Genomic DNA, 20,999 nt, shown 5'->3' with positions numbered 1-20,999 from the left:
CTTTCTCCCCACAGCCTCTCCAACATCTATCTGACATTTCAGGAAAAAATGTGTTTAAACGCGCTGGCGTATAGTACCATCTTGTTAATATTTTATAATTTAATTCTTGTATTTTCGTGCATCTTGAAGAATTTAATGCTAAATTTATAATATTTTGGCTTTGTATTGGGGAAAAAACTTGGCCTAAATCTCTCTCCCATTTTACTAGGCTCGACATTCTAAAGTCTTCTGGTGGTGCAGTCAATAATATATACATTTTAGAGACCATATGGGCTAGTGGTTCCTTTCCTCCACAGTACTCCTCAAACTTTGTGAGTGCCCGTTTATACTTTTCTGCACCATCCAGAGTCTCCAGAAAGTGTCGTACCTGTCGCGCTTGCCATATCGGTATCTCACCGCTCCCTCCCCTTTGTGCTATTTCTCCTATTGTCATCCACCCCCTTTCACCCAGAAAGTGGGAGGCTTGAAATCTACCCTTTTCTTTTAATTTCTTGAGTATATGGGATTCCAAACCAGGCTGGAATTCTGGATTTCCTATTATTGGGTAGAGGGGGGAATTATTCGTTGAGAAATTCGGATTATGACATATTTTATTTCCAATCCATAAAGTTGGTCCTATCGTTGGGTGAGTTTTAACTGTAAGGGGTAACGCAGAATAGCACCATATTGCCCTATCTAACGGTACTGGGCACATTTGTTGCTCTATAGTGATCCACAATTTATAATCCCCATGTCTACTCCAATCTGCTATCCTTCCCAACTGGACTGCGTGATAGTACTTTAACATATCCGGTGCTGATATCCCTCCCACCTTCTTGGGTAGGATCAATAATTTCCTACCGATCCTGGGCCTTTTACTCCCCCATATAAATTTTGTAAATAATGCCCGAATTTGATTGAAGTACGACATGGGGATCTGAATTGGTAGAGCTTGAAAAAGATATAAAAACTTTGGCACTACACTCATTTTCAAAATATTAGATCTCCCAAACCAAGAGTGCATCCCTCTACTCCATCCATCTAACATTGTTCTAATTGTACCCAATAATGGTTTAAAATTTAGTTCAAAAGTATCCTTTAAATCTGGTGGCATTTGAGTGCCCAAGTAATTCAATGCCCTCGTCGTCCACTTAAACTTAAAACTAAATTCCAAACCATTCTTAATCGACCCTGGCAGAGCGACCCCCATTGCTTCAGATTTATTATAATTTATTTTAAAGTTTGACATCCTCCCGTAGAGTTCTACTTCTTTCATTAAATTTGGAAGGGATATCTGTGGTTTTGTTAGGGAGAAGAGCATGTCATCTGCGTAAGCCGATACTTTATGTTCCCTCCCTCCCAATTGAATACCCACTATATCTCTGTTCTGTCGAATCTTGTTTAATAATGGTTCTAATGTCAATGCAAATAATAAAGGCGACAGGGGGCAGCCCTGCCTAGTACCATTTGTGATTGCTAGAGGCTCAGAGTACACCCCATTCACTTTTACCAAAGCTCTGGGTCCCGCATACACCCCCTCTATCCACTGAGCCATCCGCTCTCCTAATCCCATTTGTTTTACTGTTCCCAACATAAATTCCCAATTCACTCGATCGAATGCCTTCTCTGCATCTGAGTTCAAGAAAACACTCGATATCTTCTTTTCTTTTACTTGGTTTATTAAGTTTAACACTTTAATAGTACTATCCCTTGCTTCTCTATTTGGGATGAACCCGACCTGATCCAAATGTACCAGTTTAGATAGATAGGGCTGTATACGTGATGCCAAGATCTTTGTCAGAATTTTAATATCTACATTTATTAATGATATTGGTCTATAACTAGTGCATGCCCCTGGATCCTTCCCTTCTTTTGGGATAATCGTAATATGTGCTAGTAACGTCTCCGGGGGTAACATTCTTATTTGTCCTACTGTATTAAACAATTTAGTCATATGGGTCCCTAATAGTGTACTAAAGCTTTTATAATATTGTATGGTGAACCCATCTGGGCCTGGGGCTTTACCATGCTTTATTGTTTTCATTATTGATTGTACTTCCTCCAGAGTAATTGGTTTTCCCAAATCCCTTCGCTCTGGAGGTGTTAATCTAGTCAGACCTGCTGAGGATATATATTTCTCCACAGCCCCAGAGGGGTTCTCCTTCCCTTGAAGGTTATATAACGCGGCGTAGTATTTCCTAAATTCTTGTGCTATTTCTTTTGAAAGGTGGAGTTTTTTATCTTCTTTGGTTTTAATAAATGGGATATATGACCGTGACTGTAATTTTTTCAATTTTTTTGCTAGTAACTTCCCACATTTATCACCTGAATCGTATGTCATCTTCTCTGCATATTGTAAAACCGCTTCAGCCTTATATCTAAGGAGATCCGCTACCTGTCTTCTTAAATGTGTTAATTCAATTCCTATACCCATTTCTGTCTTTTTTTTATGTTGTATCTCCAATCTCTGTATCTTTTCTAATAATTCTTTTATTTGTTTTTCTCTAGCTTTCTTAACTCGGGAACCATGTTTAATTAAAACCCCTCGAATCACTGATTTATGGGCTTCCCAAACTATACCCGGATCACTTTCTTCATTATCATTTGTCTGGAAATACCATGTTATTTCTTTTTTTACATCTTCAATTATATCAGGATTCTGTAGTAGGCTCTCATTTAATTTCCACCTCCGCTCTGACGTCTGAGTTCCCTCTCCCCATGTTATTTCCATTGTTACCGGGGCGTGATCTGTCCAAGTTATATTCCCAATTGAAATGTCCTTTATTAAGTGTAAACACTGATGAGGTATCAGAAAGAGATCTATTCTTGAATATATTTGATGTGGGGTTGAAAAATATGTATAGTCTTTCTCTCCTGCGTGTAATATAGATTTTTGTGTACCGCATTTTATATTTCTTACCGCTCATGTTGAGTGTCACAGTTGTCATACCTGACTGTTTTTCTATACCCTGTCAATAAAAAGAGTTTAAAAAAAAATACATTTTGTATTTACTCAGGTTATCTTTGTGTAATATTAAAGTATGTTTGATAAACTGAATCAATTAAGTGTGACAAAGAGGGGGCAAATACTTTTTCACAGCATTATACACACTCACTGTATATTTTTCTATTTACTCTTTTTAAATGTTTTTTCTTCTATCTGCTTTTTTTTAGGTCAGTAGTCACTTTTACTTGTACTCTTTTTTTCTTACGTCTTCTCTTAGAAAAAAAAGCTTTTTTCATTTATTTTGGGGGTTTACTGGATATAATTTTTTTACATTTGGGGTGCTCAAAGTGTGTCATTCACTTGTTCCTGACCATGTGTTCTTGGAGTTGCCTTTTGTCAGCTGCATGCTGCTGCAGCGTTTGAAAAAAAATCCAAGAACGGTGTGCACCTAAAAGAAATAATAATACAAGAATAGCGTGCACCCAAACCATCTCACATTATATCACTCACACCATATTCACTGCACCTCAACGTAGTAAAAATAAAAGTTAAACTGGCTATGCATTATACAATTTTCTTGTACAATCTTCTTTAGATTTATCTTTTACTGAATGCGTTGTTTAAGTTTGACCTCATATAATATGGTTTTTGGCAAACCTAATAGAAAATTGTACAATAAGATTGTATAATGTATGGCCAGCTTTAGACATACATTGGTTAGCATTAGACCTGCCTGTATTTTGTCAGTTGTACATTTTGGCCTATTCTCTTTTGTTCTTAATGTCCTGCTGATGGCACAAAAATTAACAATGCAAATGACATATATCATGTGTTCCACTACAGCTAATCATCTGAAAACATCCTGTAATAAAAATATTGTGCACATTTTATTTGTTTTATTTTTGTTTTGGGCAGAAATTGAAAGAATTAAAAGTTCTGAGTAATAATTGATACACATCGGTAAAGATAGTTTTTAATTACATCAGTTTTTTCTCCCCATAACTTGAATTGAGGTGAAGCACAGGGGGGTCTTGTATACACCATTCTAACTGTATGCCTTAAACTAATGAGTAAGGAAAATAACAAACTGGGGTGATGCCTGGTTTCCTCACTAAGTATGAGATGAATTTTTGAATGGGTACAGGTTTCCCCTTGGAGGATCTGCTTACTTTGCAGGACCTCCAGGTGATGGGATCTGCCCATCCCCTAATATGTTTAATAATAGATAAATATGACATTTTTGGTTCTTTTATTTCTAAGCCTTATTAGGTCCTAGGACTTTTGATTACCCATTTTGGTAAAGTCTAAGCTCTGCACGTATGTTTTGTAGTCTACTCTAAATTAATAATCATTTTTTTTGAGGGGGATAGAAATAAAAGTGAGACATACGTTGGTTAGCAATTCTTTATGTCGGTTGTACATTTTGGCCTATTCTCCTTTGCTCCCATTGACTTGCTGTTGTCACAACATTAACAATGTAAATGACATACTGGGGACCATCATTTGTTTTCCACTAAAGCTAATTAATTGTAAAAGTCCTGTAGTAAAATATTATGCACATCTTATTTTTTATTATTTATGTTTTTTAAATTCTTTGGCAATAAATAGTAAAACATTTGAAAAAAGTCAATTTTCTTGTGATTTTTTTTCCAATGTATTAATTTGCACAAACCTGTATATTTACCACTGTACATTTGTTTGTATCAAAAAACTTCCGTGTGCAGCTCCCCCCTCCAACCCCTCTGTTACTTACCTGAGCCTGATCTTGATCCAGTGCTGTGCCCAAGAGCAGCAGCTCTCTCCCTCCTCACAGAGCCATTGGTCCCTGCTGCTGTCAATCAAATACTGTGATAAGAGAGCGGATTTTGGGGGATGTGAGCCTGCTGTCTGTGTCTATGGACACAGGCAGTGTGGCTTGGGATCAAGTCCCCAAGTGTGTCACAATAGGAAACAGCTTATTATAGTGGCACACTAAGAAGAGAAGGAGCCAGTAGCACCTGCAGGGGACCCCAGAAGAGGACGATAAATATCCTCAGAGCAGGTAAATATAACATGTTTTTTTGAAAAAAAAATACCCTTTACAACCACTTTAGAAGAGCTTATTTTCCTTTGTCCCTTTATGCTAGCCATACGTTATAGATGTATTTTCAACTATATAGTGCAAGACTTTGGCTGATTGGATGCAAATTGAAAGTGTTTTTTTAGGGTAGGCCTCATATTATATGTTTTTTGGTAAATCTAAAGGAAAATTGTACAATAAGATTGTATAATGTATGACCAGATTTAGACATATAATGGTTAGCAATACATCTGCCTGTACTTTATGTCGGTTGTACATTTTGGCCTATTCTCCTTTGTTCCTATTGTCCTGCTGATGCAGCAATATTAACAATGCAAATGACATACTGAGGACCATCACGTGTTCCACTACAGCTAATCATCTATAAACATCCTGTAGTAAAATTATTATGCCTATCGTATTTGTTTTATTTTTTGGCAAAAACTCAAAGAAGCAAAAGTTCAGCATAATAATTGATACACATCGGTAAAGATAAATATGAAATTCTTATTTTTTCTCTCCATATCTTGGATTGGGGTGAAGCACAGGGGGGTCTTGTATACTCCATTCTAACTGTATGCCTTAAACTAATGAGTAAGGAAAATAACAAACTGGGGTGATGCCTGGTTTCCTCACTAAGTATGAGATGAATTTTTGAATGGGTACAGGTTTCCCCTTGGAGGATCTGCTTACTTTGCAGGACCTTCAGGTGATGAGATCTGCCCATCCCCTAATATGTTTAATAATAGATAAATATGAAATTATTGGTTCTTTTCTTTCTAAGACCCTATTAGGTCCTAGTGTGATAGATTATACTAAAATTCAGATTTTTAAGTTAAGCTAATTCTTTTATTAGAGCCACTGAAATGTTTCCTCTTCTTATATTATATTATTTTAATTTCTTTTTATATATGCATGTGTGAAAAGTATATGTCACAATATTGCTTATTTTCCTTGAAAATATTTGTCAGATATGTTTTTAAAATTTCAACTTGGATGGAGATACAAAAGGACTATTATTAAGAACAGATGTGTCACCCCCCCCCCCCCCCCACTCCAAAAGCTCCTTATTCTCCAACCCTTCCTCCTTCTTCCCCTTCTGTCTTCATCCCACCGAAGGAATTTTATGTCCCGTGACAAGAAGAACTGTTATACCTTATATGGCAGACCCTTGCAGAGCTGACCAAGGAATCCCTGTATATGAATTTTGGACAAAGAACGTACACGCGTATTACATGTGCTGTGGAAATGTGAGCCTGTGCAAAGGACAGACGTCACAGGGGAGGCGGGTAAATGGGAGTGAATGTATAAGCTAACTAATCTTAGTGCATATGTTTTGTGATGTCATTGGCCAATAAAAAGCAGCTGCTCAGGCCCAGCTAGCTCCTCTTGGAGTTAGATGCTGAAAAAGGTGAGATGTAGATTTTTTGTCTGGTCTGCATATTTCACCTTATAATTTGAATCAAACGGCAGAAATGGGTTAGCCCTGAGATTGTATCAAGGTCATCACTATCACTAGGACATTTGTTTACCCATTTTGGTAAAGTCTAAGCTCAGCACATATGTTTTGTAGTCTACTCTAAATGAATAATCTTTTTTTTTTTTTTTTTTTGAGGGGGATAGAAATAAAAGTGAGACATATGTTGGTTAGCAATTCTTTATGTTGGTTGTACATTTTGGCCTATTCTCCTTTGCTCCCATTGTCTTGCTGTTGTCACAACATTAACAATGTAAATTACATACTGGGGACCATCATTTGTTTTCCACTAAAGCTAATTAATTGTAAAAGTCCTGTAGTAAAATATTATGCACATCTTATTTTTTTATTATTTATGTTTTTTAATTTCTTTGGCAATAAATAGTAAAAAAATAGAAAAAAGTAAATTTTCTTGTGATTTTTTTTTCCAATTTATTAATTTGCACAAACCTGTATATTTACCACTGTATGTTTGTTTGTATCAAAAAACTTCCGTGTGCAGCTCTCCCCACCAACCCCTCTGTTACTTACCTGAGCCTGATCTTGATCCAGTGCTGTGCCCAAGAGCAGCAGCTCTCTCCCTCCTCATAGAGCCATTGGTCCCTGCTGCTGTCAATCAAATCCTGTGATAAAAGAGCGGATTTTGGGGGATGTGAGCCTGCTGTCTGTGTCTATGGACACAGGCAGTGTGGCTTGGGATCAAGTCCCCAAGTGTGTCACAATAGGAAACAACTTATTATAGTGGCACACTGAGAAGAGAAGGAGCCAGTAGCACCTGCAGGGGACCCCAGAAGAGGAGGATAAATGTCCTCAGAGCAGGTAAATATAACATGTTTTTTTGAAAAAAATACCCTTTACAACCACTTTAGAAGAGCTTATTTTCCTTTGTCCCTTTATGCTAGCCATTCGTTATAGATGTATTTTCAACTATATAGTGCAAGACTTTGGCTGATTGGATGCAAATTGAAAGTGTTTTTTTTATCTTTGGCCTCATATTATATGTTTTTTGGTAAATCTAAAGGAAAATTGTACAATAAGATTGTATAATGTATGACCAGATTTAGACATATAATGGTTAGCAATACATCTGCCTGTGCTTTATGTCGGTTGTACATTTTGGCCTATTCTCCTTTGTTCCTATTGTCCTGCTGATGCAACAATATTAACAATGCAAATTACATACTGAGGACCATCATGTGTTCCACTACACCTAATCATCTATAAACATCCTGTAGTAAAATTATTATGCCTATCGTATTTGTTTTATTTTTGTTATTTGGCAAAAACTCAAAGAAGCAAAAGTTCAGCATAATAATTGATACACATCGGTAAAGATAAATATGAAATTCTTATTTTTTCTCTCCATATTTTGGATTGAGGTGAAGCACAGGGGGGTCTTGTATACACCATCCTGACTGTATGCCTTAAACTAATGAGTAAGGAAAATAACAAACTGGGGTGATGCCTGGTTTCCTCACTAAGTATGAGATGAATTTTTGAATGGGTACAGGTTTCCCCTTGGAGGATCTGCTTACTTTGCAGGACCTTCAGGTGATGAGATCTGCCCATCCCATAATATGTTTAATAATAGATAAATCTGAAGGTCTTTGGTCCTTAGAAGTTTTTTCTTTCTACACACGATCACGTTTTCAGATGAGCGAACGTCTGTGTTTTGTGACGTGCTAGTCTCGTGTTGAAAGTGAAGAGGTTACTCACAATGCAAACATTTTTGTACGACAGAATACCTCAGAAGTGACAACTAGGGATGAGCCGAACATACTCACGTTCGGTTTGCACCAGAACTTTCGAACAAACCGAACGTTTGCGCGAACATTTAGGCCCCTTTCACATTGAGGCGTTTTTCATGCGGTACAGCGCTAAAAATAGCGCTGCTATACCGCATGAAAAATCATGCCCTGTAGTGTTCAATGTGAAAGCCCGAAGCCTTTCACACTGAAGCGGTGCGCCAGCAGGAGCGCTCCAAAAGTCCTGCTAGCCGCATCTTTACTGCGGTATAGGAGCGGTGTGTTCACCGCTCCTATACCGCGCCTTCCCATTGAAATCAATGGGAAAGCGCGGTAATACCGCCCGCGGCGGTATTAACCCTTTTTCGGCCGCTAGCAGGGGTTAAAACCTCACCGCTAGTGCCCGAATATTGCGGTAAATACGATGGTATATCGGCGCTACCAATAGAGCGGCTTTTCCCTTCACCGCGGCTCAACGCCTCAATGTGAAAGCAGCCTTAGAACCCTATTGAAGTCTATGGGACTCGAACGTTCGAATTCAAAAGTGCTAATTTTAAAGCCCAATATTCAAGTTATTGTTGGAAAACGTCTTTCAGAACCTGGGTCTTGCCCCAGGGAACATGTATAAATGGAAAAAAAACGTTTAAAAACTGTAGTTTTTTGTGGAGCGGCGATTTTAATGATGCTTAAAGTGAAAAAAAAAATTCCTTTAAATATCGTACCTGCTGGGTGTCTATAGTAGTGGCACGTGTTTAGAAATGTCCCTGCACAACATGAGATTACTATAAGAAAAAATAAATTTAATACTGCTTGCGGCTTTAATGTAATGTTTGGTCCCTGCAATATGGATAAAAATCATTGAAAAAAATAGCATGAGTTTCACAAGTGTGTCACAATAGGAAACAGCTTAATATAGTGGCACACTGAGAAGAGAAGGAGCCAGTAGCACCTGCAGGGGACCCCAGAAAAGGAGGATAAATATCCTCAGAGCAGGTAAATATAACATGTTTTTTTGAAAAAAAAAATACCCTTTACAACCACTTTACAAGAGCTTATTTTCCATTGTCCCTTTATGCTAGCCATTCGTTATAGATGTATTTTCAATTATATAGTGCAAGACTTTGGCTGATTGGATGCAAATTGAAAGTGTTTTTTTAGGTTTGGCCTCATATTATACGTTTTTTGGTAAATCTAAAGGAAAATTGTACAATAAGATTGTATAATGTATGACCAGATTTAGACATATAATGATTAGCAATACATCTGCCTGTACTTTATGTCGGTTGTACATTTTGGCCTATTCTCCTTTGTTCCTATTGTTCTGCTGATGTAACAATATTAACAATGCAAATGACATACTGAGGACCATCACGTGTTCCACTACAGCTAATCATCTATAAACATCCTGTAGTAAAATTATTATGCCCATCGTATTTGTTTTATTTTTGTTTTTTGGCAAAAACTCAAAGATGCAAAAGTTCAGCATAATAATTGATACACATCGGTAAAGATAAATATGAAATTCTTATTTTTTCTCTCCATATCTTGGATTGGGGTGAAGCACAGGGGGGTCTTGTATACTCCATTCTAACTGTATGCCTTAAACTAATGAGTAAGGAAAATAACAAACTGGGGTGATGCCTGGTTTCCTCACTAAGTATGAGATGAATTTTTCACTGGGTACAGGTTTCCCCTTGGAGGATCTGCTTACTTTGCAGGACTTCCAGGTGATGAGATCTTCCCATCCCCTAATATGTTTAAAAATAGATAAATATGAAATTCTTGGTTCTTTTCTTTCTAAGCCCCATTAGGTCCTAGAGTGATAGATTATACTAAAATTCCTATTTTTAAGTTAAGCTAATTCTTTTATTAGAACCACTGAAATGTTTCCTCTTCTTATATTATTTTAATTTATTTTTATATATGCATGTGTGAAAAGTATAAGTCACAATATTGCTTATTTTCCTTGAAAATATTTGTCAGATATTTTTTTAAAATTTCAACTTGGATGGAGATACAAAAGGACTATTATTAAGAACAGATGTGTCATCCCCCCCCACTCCAAAAGCTCCTTATTCTCCAACCCCTCCTCCTTCTTCCCCTTCTGTCTTCATCCCACCAAAGGAATTTTATGTCCCGTGACAAGAAGAACTGTTATACCTTATATGGCAGACCCTTGCAGAGCTGACCAAGGAATCCCTGTATATGAATTTTGGACAAAGAACGTACACGCGTATTACATGTGCTGTGGAAATGTGAGCCTGTGCAAAGGACAGACGTCACAGGGGAGGCGGGTAAATGGGAGTGAATGTATAAGCTAACCAATCTTAGTGCATATGTTTTGTGATGTCATTGGCCAATAAAAAGCAGCTGCTCAGGCCCAGCTAGCTCCTCTTGGAGTTAGATGCTGAAAAAGGTGAGATGTAGATTTTTTGTCTGGTCTGCATATTTCACCTTATAATTTGAATCAAACGGCAGAAATGGGTTAGCCCTGAGATTGTATCAAGGTCATCACTATCACTAGGACATTTGTTTACCCATTTTGGTAAAGTCTAAGCTCAGCACATATGTTTTGTAGTCTACTCTAAATAAATAATCTTTTTTTTTTTTTTTTGAGGGGGATAGAAATAAAAGTGAGACATACGTTGGTTAGCAATTCTTTATGTTGGTTGTACATTTTGGCCTATTCTCCTTTGCTCCCATTGTCTTGCTGTTGTCACAACATTAACAATGTAAATGACATACTGGGGACCATCATTTGTTTTCCACTAAAGCTAATTAATTGTAAAAGTCCTGTAGTAAAATATTATGCACATCTTATTTTTTATTATTTATGTTTTTTAATTTCTTTGGCAATAAATAGTAAAAAATTAGAAAAAAATAAATTTTCTTGTGATTTTTTTCTCCAATTTATTAATTTGCACAAACCTGTATATTTTCCACTGTACATTTGTTTGTATCAAAAAACTTCCATGTGCAGCTCCCCCCGCCAACTCCTCTGTTTCTTACCTGAGCCTGATCTTGATTCAGTGCTGTGCCCAAGAGCAGCAGCTCTCTCCCTCCTCACAGAGCCATTGGTCCCTGCTGCTGTCAATCAAATCCTGTGATGACAGAGCGGATTTTGGGGGATGTGGGCCTGCTGTCTGTGTCTATGGACACAGGCAATGTGGCTTGGGATCAAGTCCCCAAGTGTGTCACAATAAGAAACAGCTTATTATAGTGGCACACTGAGAAGAGAAGGAGACAGTAGCACCTGCAGGGGACCCCAGAAGAGGAGGATACATATCCTCAGAGCAGGTAAATATAACATGTTTTTTTGAAAAAAAATACCCTTTACAATCACTTTAGAAGAGCTTATTTTCCTTTGTCCCTTTGTGCTAGCCATTCGTTATAGATGTATTTTCAACTATATAGTGCAAGACTGGCTGATCGGATGCAAATTGAAAGTGTTTTTTTAGGTTTGGCCTGATATTATATGTTTTTTGGTAAATCTAAAGGAAAATTGTACAATAAGATTGTTTAATGTATGACCAGATTTAGACATATAATGGTTAGCAATACATCTGCCTGTGCTTTATGTCGGTTGTACATTTTGGCCTATTCTCCTTTGTTCCTATTGTCCTGCTGATGCAACAATATTAACAATGCAAATTACATACTGAGGACCATCACGTGTTCCACTACACCTAATCATCTATAAACATCCTGTAGTAAAATTATTATGCCTATCGTATTTGTTTTATTTTTGTTATTTGGCAAAAACTCAAAGAAGCAAAAGTTCAGCATAATAATTGATACACATCGGTAAAGATAAATATGAAATTCTTATTTTTTCTCTCCATAACTTGGATTGAGGTGAAGCACAGGGGGGTCTTGTATACACCATCCTGACTGTATGCCTTAAACTAATGAGTAAGGAAAATAACAAACTGGGGTGATGCCTGGTTTCCTCACTAAGTATGAGATGAATTTTTGAATGGGTACAGGTTTCCCCTTGGAGGATCTGCTTACTTTGCAGGACCTTCAGGTGATGAGATTTGCCCATCCCCTAATATGTTTAATAATAGATAAATATGAAGGTCTTTGGGCCTTAGAAGTTTTTTCTTTCTACACACGATCACATTTTCAGATGAGCGAATGTCTGTGTTTTGTGATGTACTAGTCTCGTATTGAAAGTGAAGAGGTTACTCCCAATGCAAACATTTTCGAACGACAGAATACGTCAGAAGTGACAACCACTTTAACCACTCAAGGACCGCCTCCTGCACATATACATCGGCAGAATGGCACAGCTGGGCACAAGCACGTACCTGTACGTCCTCTTTAAGTGCCCAGCCGTGGGTCGCGGCCGCGCGACCCAGTCCGAAGCAACGGGACCCGCGGACCCGATCGCTGCTGGAGTCCCGCGATCGGTCCCCGGAGCTGAAGAACAAGGAGAGCTGTGTGTAAACACAGCTTCCCCGTTCTTCACTGTGGCGCTGTCATTGTGTGTTCCCTGATATAGGGAAGCACAATCAATGACGTCACACGTCCAGCCCCGCCCCCCTACAGTTAGAAACACATATGAGGTCACACTTAACCCCTTCAGTGCCCCCGTTCAATTTTTAATGCATTTTTTTGCGGTGAAAATGACAATGGTCCCAAAAATGTGTCAAAATTATCCGATAATGATACAGGCATAAAATGAAAAGAAATGAAAGGTGAAACACAACGGTCCCAGAATTTAGTCCAGCCAAACTCTCATACAAGCAACCTGATTTCATTCCAAACAATCAACTGCAATATACCCTAGTATTATCTGCAGTACTAACTCCATAGTAGGAGCACATACAGTATATAATAATAATAGATAGATTTAAAGTGGAGGTTCACCCACAAATGTTAATTTTTAACCTTAGATTCATGCTCATTTTGTCTAGGGGAATCGGCTAGTTTTTTTTAAAATCAAAGCTTTACTTACCGTTGTAGAGAGCAATCTTCTCCGCCGCTTCCGGGTATGGGCTGCGGGACTGGGCATTCCTATTTTGATTGACAGTCTTCCGACAGGCTTCCGACGGTCGCATCGATCGCGTCACGATTTTCCGAAAGTAGCCGAACGTCGGTGCGCAGGCGCCGTATAGAGCCGCACCGACGTTCCGCTTCTTTCAGATACTCGTGACGCGATGGATGCGACCGTCGGAAGCCTGTCGGAAGACTGTCAATCAAAATAGGAACGCCCAGTCCCGAAGACCATACCCGGAAGTGGCAGAGAAGATCGCTCTCTAAAACGGTAAGTACAGCTTCGATTTTAAAACAACTAGCCGATTCCCCTAGACAAAATGAGCATCAATCTAAGGGTAAATTTTTATGGGTGAACTCCCGCTTTAATGCATAGAATGCATTAAGGTGAAAAAACTTTTTCCTTCACAACTTTATATTCAATGGTATTTATTGAAAAAATTTAAAAGATGTATACAACAGTACAAAAGCATTAGCAAACGTTAGCAAATGCAATATAGCACCCATACATATACCATATAAGTAATGCAGTAAGTTATAAAAAATACAAATGCACAGAAACTCTGAAAACCCCCCCAGGATACCACCCAAAGAGTAACCCTTTAGGAACAACATAACTAGCAGTGCGTATCCCAGGGACCTCAAGTCCCGCAGGGCAAGAGTCCTCGGGCACAAAATTGTAAGCCTATCTTACTGCTAATACCGACATCTGAGCAAAAAGGGCCAGTGTTGGAGAGCTCTTGAAAGAGAAATTGAGGGAAAAAGGAAGAGAAGTAAAGAAGAAAAAAGGGAATAAATAAATATGAGAGCTACCGTCCAGAACCCCAAAATCCATCAAATAGGATCATAACTACATCGCCACTGTCCTCAGGTCCTTGGTAAGATACCTAAGCCATGGGTCCCAGACTTTATGGAATAACTTCATTTTGTCCTGTACCAGTGCCGTCATTCAGCATCAGCCAGGACATTTTCCTCTTAAGCTGATCGAATGGCAGGGCTGCGGACCGCCAATTTCTAGTGATTGTAATTTTAGCCGATATAAAAATGAAAGTAAGCAACCGCCTTTGGGCCTTAGAGGCCTCCGCCACCCTGTCACCCAAAAGAGCCTGTTTCACTGATTTAACCAAATTCAACTGAGTCAAAGAGTATATAAAATTATAGACCCTGATCCAGAACCTCCTAACTTTAGGACAAGTCCACCAAATATGGTAGGTGGTTCCAGTCTGGCCACAGCCTCTAAAACACTTGGGGGTAACTCCATGTACAAAGGTAGCAAGCCTAGCCGGCACCATATACCATCTAAGTAAAACTTTATAATTAGCTTCTATTATAGATGTATTGATAAGTGATCTAGACGCTGTGTCTGACAACCTGTGCCACTCCTCCAAGCCTAGGGTCTACTGCAAATCTCCCTCCCATTGGAGCATATAGTTCAGTTTAGTCAATGAACTCATCAACATTGCATATATCTCAGAAATATGGCCTTTGAGTCTATCATATTGAATACAAAAGTGCTCCATGGGAGTAGAGGTCGCAAGATCCCCCCGACGAGCCAGGGTCTGCACATAATGACGCAATTGGGCGTATCTATAACATTCCACAAATGGCATATGATATTTTTCCTGCATAGTTAGCTCAGTATATATACACCCCCTCTGTCACAAATGTCTGCTATACGCAGTAAACCCTTATTTGTCCACCATTTGAAAGCAAGATGATCGAGACTCGGGGTAAAGGCACTATTCCGCACTAAAAGTGCCAATGGGGAGTGTGTTGATTTAAAATTCTGGGTTCTAGAGACTCTATCCCAAATATACAAGGAGAAAGATAAAGATGGACATAATATAGTGGGTCTATCCTTAAGCGGAAGCCACATAATATGACATATTTGATGCGGGCAACAGGAGTAAGATTCCATGATCATCCATATCGCCTGTGATCGCTTAGAATGAAATCTGGAAAGTTGGGCTAGCTGGGCTGCATAAAAGTAATTCTGCAGGTCAGGTAGGCCCAAGCCCCCTTTACGTTTAAGAGTAAACATAGTGCGCTTATTTACCCTAGGCCTCTTATTCCCCCAAACAAACTGTAGGATTTTCCTTTGCAACATTTCCAAATCACTGTGTACCAAGGCTACCGGTATCGCACAAAACAAATACAATATCCTTGGTAGGACATTCATTTTAATAGAGTGAAGTCTGCCAAACCACGATGGGGGGTGAATTTGCCACTTAGCCAGATCCTCAGTTAACCTCTTAAAAAGAGCTGGGTAATTCCTCCTGTATAGCGTTTGAAGAGACAAAGTTAAGTTAATACCTAAGTAGGGAAGTGCTTCGGGTTCCCACTGAAACCGGTGCGTTTGTTCAAGTGCTTTCTGGGTGGAGTTTGGCAGCGAAATGTTAAGTGCCCTAGATTTGCTGTGATTGATTCGTAGCCCCGATATTACCGAAAATGGATTAAGTATCGCATACAATTAGGAAGAGACGTGATCGGTGAAGTTAAAGTTAACAACAAATCGTCAGCAAAGAGCAAACATTTGTGTTAATGTCCACCGCCAACTATCCCCCGTATATCCTAGCAATCCCAAATTTTTATAGCCAGCGGCTCTATTGCCAGGACAAACGGAAGTGGAGACAACGGGCATCCCTGCCTAGTTCCTCTATTAATAGCAAAAGGTTGGGAAGAATACCCCCGAAGCACCAAGGAGGCCGTCGGAGCGTCATATAACGTTCGGAGAAGGGCCAGAAAGCATTCGCCAAATCCATAACGATGCAATACATCGAACAGATAATCCCAAGAAAGGGAGTTGAACGCTTTCTGAATATCTAATGAGAGTATCATACCCCTTCTAGGTCCTTCGCCATGCCAATCGGATTGGATGACCGAGATCAAATTCAAAATTCTATGGGTTTGGTCTGACGCCTGTCTATTAGGAACAAAATCTGCCTGGTCCGGGTGAATGTAACGGGGAGGACGGTATTCAATCTAAGAGCTAGGACTTTAGTCAGGATTTTTAAGTCAGTGTTAATTAGCGAAATCGAACGATAGTTCACGCAGTCCCCATGATCCTTACCTGGTTTCGGTATAACATGAATAAAAGTGGCATTTTCATGCATGGGAAGTTTACCGCCTCGACGTAGGTCATTAAAATATGCACATAGGGGAGGAACGAGAATGTCTCGGTACTTCCTGTAATAATAGCCAGAGAAACCATCCAGTCCCATAGCCTTCGCAGGGTGCAGGGACTTTACGGCAGCCCTAACCTCAGTGTCCATTATTGCTCCTTTCATAAGATCAACATGGTCCTGCGACCAATCTGGGCAGAATAATATCATGAAAGAAAGCTTCAACTTTGGACAGATCTAACCTTTCATGCTGACTGTATAATGACGTATAAAATGTATAGAATTCTCTAACGATTCGCTCAGGATTTTGAGTAAAATGACCGGTCGGTAAGCGTAACTTTGGTAGCGTTGATGTGTAAGGCCGGGGTTACCAGTTTACTTGCCAATAACGTAGTCGGCTGTCTCCTATCGTATAGAACCTATGTTTGGACCAGCTAACGTGTTTCTCGGCTTGTGTTGTCAAACTAAGATTCAGTGCCAATCGTGCCTCGTCGATTTTAAAGCTCAAATCTGTCCGGGGGTTCTCATGCTGTTCCGCCACTAGAGCCTCCAGATTGTTCTCCAATTGTTTAATCGTATGTTCCCTTGTCCGTTTTAGCCTACTCGCGATTTGTAGCAATTTACCCCATATCGCTGCCTTGTGAGCCGCCCAATTAACAGCAGGGGATGTGTTAGTACGCTCATTAATTTCAAAGTAAGCCTGAATCTCCTGTTCAATCTCAACATAGTATGGGGTCATTTAATATGCTCGCATTAAGCAGCCACGGGGAAGGGGCCGCTTTAGTCCACAGCCCTTTAGTAGTAAGTTTGATTGGGGAATGATCCGACCAGGGGGTGAGTAATATTTTAGCAGATGTTATATATGGGAGCAGGGGGGGTACGGACTAAGATGATCAATCCTAGAAAAAAAATTATGCACCTGAGAGTAATAAGTGAAATTCCTCACTGATACAAACCCTTTTAAACAACACAGGTAAAATTAAAGGGGTTGTAAAGGTTCATGTTTTTTATGGATAAGATGCATTAAGGTGAAAAAACATCTTATAATCACTGGCCCCCCAGCCCCCCCTGTTTACTTACCTGAGCCCTTACTAAGCCCTGGAAAATAACAGGCTCTTCTTTTGCTCGGTCTTCTCGCCTCTTCGTTAGATAGAGTGATAGCAGCGCAGCCATTGGCTCAATCAACTCCAATAACGTGAGGGCCGGGAGGCGGAGCCGAGTCCTGTAGTTGGCGGCTATCGTCGCAGACTACAGGACTTGAGAAAGCTCCCGCAAGGTAACCCCCTTGGGAGAGCGCTTCCCAGAGGAGGTTATCAGAAGCGGGAAGGAGTCGAGACAGCCGCCGTGGGACCTCAGAAGACGAGGATCGGGGCCACTGTGTGCAAAATGAGCTGTACAGTGGAGGTATGACATGTTTGTTATTAAAAAAATAAATACAAATATTTAAACCTTTAGTGTCAAATATTGTCAGAATTATACTAGTCCATATTCATGTATCACAATCTACAGAATAAATGGTTATCTTAAACAAATCCACCCAAGCCTCACAGAGATCTCTTTTTAACATTTCTATACTAAGTACTTCCACTGAATAAGATAGAGCTGAATATAGTACAATGAAACAGCAATCATGAATGATAACATAACAGGTAAGAAATAATTATTTTTTAGGAACGTTCAGGTAACTCAATAGAATGAGCTCTATGTGGCGACATGAAGGGTGCAAACTCCATGTAGCAGCAGTATAATGTGCGCAGATAAGGCCTTCTAGTTTAGGGCCTATAAAAATGGTTGCATTCTAATGGTCATAGAACTAGGGCAGCGAAAGTAGGCTAACTTTTTTACTTTTCTATTCAAAATTGGGAAGTGAGGGGGCTAATAAAGGAAGAAGAAAGAGGGAGTGTTATGGACCTATTGGTACTTACACTGTTATGAAAAGTCTTGGGAAGCCTGCCTTTACACCCAGATGAACTTTAATGGCATTCCAATCTTAGCCTTTAGGGTTCAATGTTGAGTTGGCCCAACTCTTGCAGCTACAACAGCTTCAACTGTTCTGGGAAGTCTGTCCACAAGGTATAGGATTGTGTCTATGGGAATATTTAATAACACAAACCTCCTGCGCTCTGGTGTTTCGCCAAAAACAGGGTACAGCAGTATAGTCTAACGGCAAAGTCTGAAGTCTTGCAGCCCTCCACAGAACAAAGGGTGTTCATATGGCTAAAACAAAAAGAAAAGAAAGGAGGGCGCACCGACCTTGTGCATTACCACTTAAAATTTTATTAAAAACAGAATAAAAAAAGCAATGGTCCTACTCACAAGGAAATTTTGAGTAATCGCTTTTCAGACAGCTGGACTGGACCTCACGGCACCTGCCAGTAGAACCTCAGACATCTGAACGGCTGACGCATTTCTGGGGCGTAACCCTTCTTCAAAGCCTACGGACCACTTAGGCTTTGAAAAAGGGGGTACGCCCAAGAAACACGTCAGCCATTCAGATGTCTGAGGTTCTACTGGCAGGTGCCGTGAGGTCCAGTCCAGCTGTCTGAAAAGCGCTTACTCAAAATGTCCTTGTGAGTAGGACCTTTTTATTCTGTTTTTAATAAAATTTTAAGTGGTAATGCACAAGGTCGGTGCACCCTCCTTTTTTTTCAATATGGGAATATTTAACCATTCTTCCAGAAATGCATTTGTGAGGGGTTGAGGTCAGGACTCTGTCCAGGTCAGTCAAGTTCCTGCACCCCAAACCCGCTCATCTATGTATTTATGGACCTTGCTTTATGCACTGGTGTGCAGTCATGTGGCCTGGTACGGTTCAGGAGGGGGGGCACTCTCTCGTCCCCCATCTTTTCCTGCGGCCTGCCAGGTTGCATGCTCGGATAAGGGTCTGGTATGGATTTTTGGGGGAACCCCACGCCATTTTTTTTTATTTTGGTGCGGGGTTCCCTTCAAAATCCATACCAGACCTGAAGGGCCTGATATGGAATTTGGGGGGGACCTCCACACATTTTTTTTAATTTTGGTTCGGGGTTCCCCTTAATATTCATTCCAGACCCAAAGGGCCTGGTAATGGACTAAGCGGGGAACCCATGCCGTTTTTTTTTTTCAATTACTTTTATCTGTATTACCGGGACCCGACAATTCATTACAGCCACGGGTAGTTTTTAATGACTTTTTTCCTTTAGAAATGTCATTTTGTGCAGGGACTTTTCTAAGCACGGGAAACATGCGCTGCTTTACAGGCATACTATAGACACCCCCCAGGTATGCAATTTAAAGGAATATTTCACTTTTATTGTTTCACTTTAAGCATTATTAAAATCACTGCTCCTGAAAAAATTACAGTTTTTAAAACTTTATTTTGCATTGATACATGTCCCCTGGGACAGGACTCAGGTCCTTAAACACTTTTTATGACAATAACTTGCATATTAACCACTTGCCGACCAGCCGCCTCGGCTCGGCTGGGCGAGATCACGTAATATTACGTCATCTCGCGATTCAGCCAATAGGGGCGTGCGCACGCCCCCCGCTCGCCCCCTGCTCCCGATGGGCGTAATCACTGCCGGGCACCCGCGATCGCTCGTTACAGAGCGAGAACCGGGGAGGGAGCTGTGTGTGTAAAAAATAGTTTTTTTATATATTTTTGGGGATATTTATTACAGTAAAAAGTTAAAAATATTCATTTTTTTTCAAAATTGTCGCTCTATTTTTGTTTATCGCGCAAAAAAAAACAGCAGAGGTGATCAAATACCACCAAAAGAAAGCTCTATTTGTGGGAAAAAAAGGACCGCACAATTGTCAGTTAAAGCGACGCAGTGCCGATTCGCAAAAACTGGCCCGGTCATTGACCAGCAATATGGTGGTTAACCTTTAAAATTAGCACTTTTGATTTCTCCAATAGACGTTTAAAGGGTGTTCCGCGGCTTTTGCAAACAGACAACATTCGACTCGAACATAAAGCTCATCCCTAGTGATTAGCAGGATTACCAGGGGAAAATGCATTCAGGTAAAACAAATGCAGCCACCACATCTAAAGACTGGGAAGCTGAAACATATTACTTTTTACATTTTTGGGATTAAATACACTTTATGTTTTATCAAATAAATGTATATCTTGCCATGTTACAGATAGATTTGTCACTCACCAGGAGGAGATTCAGTTTCCATGATAACTCCAGTAGAAGGGACACTGGTATTGGTCAGTGTTGCTGTTTTCAGATCATTCTTCTTATACTCTATAGTAGAAATGTAAGCATATTATAAATAACAGTTTTGGGGTAATAATTAAAGTTGGTATGATATATGGAAACAGTTTACCTTGCCAACTTCATCTAGCAATTCCTAAGATCTATACATGCCCCTCACACAGCATAGCCAGGTGGGTGACACCACTTACTGTTAAAGCGGTAACAACACAAATGCAAACATTTATTATATTGCAGCTCACCAATTCTTAGATATGATAGCTGCATTCGTTCTCTTTTTAGGCTTGCAAAAGAAAACAAATACAACCTCCACATCTAATAATTGGTAAACTGCAATTTAATACATTTTTGCTTTTGGGTTTAATATCACTTTAAGGAACACAGGTTTTACCCTATCCCCACCCCTAACATTCAGAATGGACAGTGAAGGTCCTCCCTCTGCTCCCTCTTGACATTTCAACACATTT

At 39.7% G+C, this 20,999-nt stretch overlaps 1 protein-coding gene and 5 non-coding genes across 8 annotated transcripts in view; 5 read left to right on the top strand and 1 right to left on the bottom strand.

Moving 5' to 3' along the window:
• The window catches only part of LOC120915205 (membrane frizzled-related protein), a 170,348-nt gene that overhangs the window by 112,317 nt on the left and 37,032 nt on the right, over nucleotides 1–20,999 (bottom strand). For all 3 annotated transcript variants that reach the window (XM_040325514.1, XM_040325513.1, XM_040325512.1), the window contains exon 5: nucleotides 20,473–20,562. In XM_040325514.1, coding sequence (XP_040181448.1) covers nucleotides 20,473–20,562 — 90 coding nt within the window. The remainder of the gene's footprint in view (nucleotides 1–20,472; nucleotides 20,563–20,999) is intronic.
• Nucleotides 3,980–4,128, top strand: LOC120916619. Its single transcript, XR_005744032.1, has one exon. It is a non-coding gene; the product is annotated as a U12 minor spliceosomal RNA (small nuclear RNA).
• On the top strand, nucleotides 5,563–5,711 carry LOC120916621. Its single transcript, XR_005744034.1, has one exon. It is a non-coding gene; the product is annotated as a U12 minor spliceosomal RNA (small nuclear RNA).
• Nucleotides 7,882–8,030, top strand: LOC120916620. The gene has a single exon (XR_005744033.1). It is a non-coding gene; the product is annotated as a U12 minor spliceosomal RNA (small nuclear RNA).
• LOC120916626 lies at nucleotides 9,803–9,951 on the top strand. Its single transcript, XR_005744039.1, has one exon. It is a non-coding gene; the product is annotated as a U12 minor spliceosomal RNA (small nuclear RNA).
• Nucleotides 12,103–12,251, top strand: LOC120916624. The gene has a single exon (XR_005744037.1). It is a non-coding gene; the product is annotated as a U12 minor spliceosomal RNA (small nuclear RNA).

This window comes from Rana temporaria, chromosome 10 (assembly GCF_905171775.1).
Source record: "Rana temporaria chromosome 10, aRanTem1.1, whole genome shotgun sequence".
Lineage (NCBI taxonomy): Eukaryota > Metazoa > Chordata > Amphibia > Anura > Ranidae > Rana > Rana temporaria.
The sequence above is the reverse complement of the archived record's forward strand: the minus strand, read 5'-3'. Positions and strand labels throughout refer to the sequence as shown.